General features: G+C 39.8%; 1 protein-coding gene across 1 annotated transcript in view; it reads right to left on the bottom strand.

Annotated features, from left to right (window-relative positions):
* LOC112790701 (cytidine deaminase 1) overlaps positions 1 to 847 on the bottom strand; it is a 1,538-nt gene extending 691 nt beyond the window's left edge. Inside the window, exon 1 of the mRNA XM_025833229.3 lies at positions 1 to 847. This exon is cut by the window's left edge and continues 691 nt beyond it. Within this exon, the coding sequence (XP_025689014.1) occupies positions 1 to 415 (415 nt within the window). The 5' untranslated portion in view covers positions 416 to 847.
* Between the last annotated feature and the right edge of the window lie 205 nt (positions 848 to 1,052).

The raw sequence follows: 1,052 nt of genomic DNA on the forward strand, positions 1-1,052 counted from the left end.
CGAGGGGACCGAAACGGTGTGGGAGGAAGTCGGAGAGGGGGGTGAATTGGTCATTGTTGTCGGAGATTATGAGGATTTGGATGTTCTCTGAGTCGCGGAGCTCCTGGAGGAACTGGCGACAGTGGCCACAGGGTGCGGCGGAGACAGCGAAGGAGGTGAGGGAGGTCTCGCCGTTGAGGAGGAGGTTGGTTACGAGGAATTGTTCGGCGTGGACGGAGTGGTGGAGGGGGAGGCCGGGGAATTCGAGATTCACACCGACGTAGATGCGACCGGAGGATCCGAGTCCTACGGCGGAGACCCGGAAATTGGAGATTGGTGGGCGGGCGAGGGTGCGGGTTGAGTCGACGAGGGAGGCCAGCGATTGGGCCGTAGGTTGGGCTTCGATGGGCTCGATTACGAATCCGGGTCGATCCATCTGTTTTAAAATTATGTTTTGTGAAGAAAAGGAAGAGAGACCAGGGAGGGGGAGATACTGAGACGAGTTTCCATTCAATTTATAGGTGAGAGTGAGAGTGTTATGTGTGTGTCCCTTCTGTTTCTGATCTCATCTCTCATAGTCTCACTAATTGGATATTCATTCAAGAAAGATCCCTTTTTTAAAAAGATAAAAATCTTCCATAAAATACAAAATTAATTATTTAGTTATTTTATTTGATTTGATTTGGATTAAATTAATTTAAAAAATTACTTTAAGAATTAAAAGTGAGTCGAGTAGATTGCTAACGTTCTCATTATCAAAAATATAAAAGAAAAAATAGAAAACGTAAAGTAGTCTTTTACTAAGTTTATTTTGTTTAATATTTTTTATTTGTAACAAATATACTCTTAACGGCTAATTTTTGAAAGAAAAAAATTTAGAAACAATTCGGTAACAATTTTATAATAACGACCTTTAGTACAAACAAATTATACATAGTTATCAATTTATCATGTATTATTAATGGATTGATCTTCAACTTTTTTAGTTATCAAAAGTATTTGATGTTATAACTTTCAAAAAGTTATAACTCAAATAGCATAATCTCTTCATACTAGCTAAGAGGTCGCGAGTT

This window comes from Arachis hypogaea, chromosome 3, assembly GCF_003086295.3.
Source record: "Arachis hypogaea cultivar Tifrunner chromosome 3, arahy.Tifrunner.gnm2.J5K5, whole genome shotgun sequence".
Classification (NCBI taxonomy): domain Eukaryota; kingdom Viridiplantae; phylum Streptophyta; class Magnoliopsida; order Fabales; family Fabaceae; genus Arachis; species Arachis hypogaea.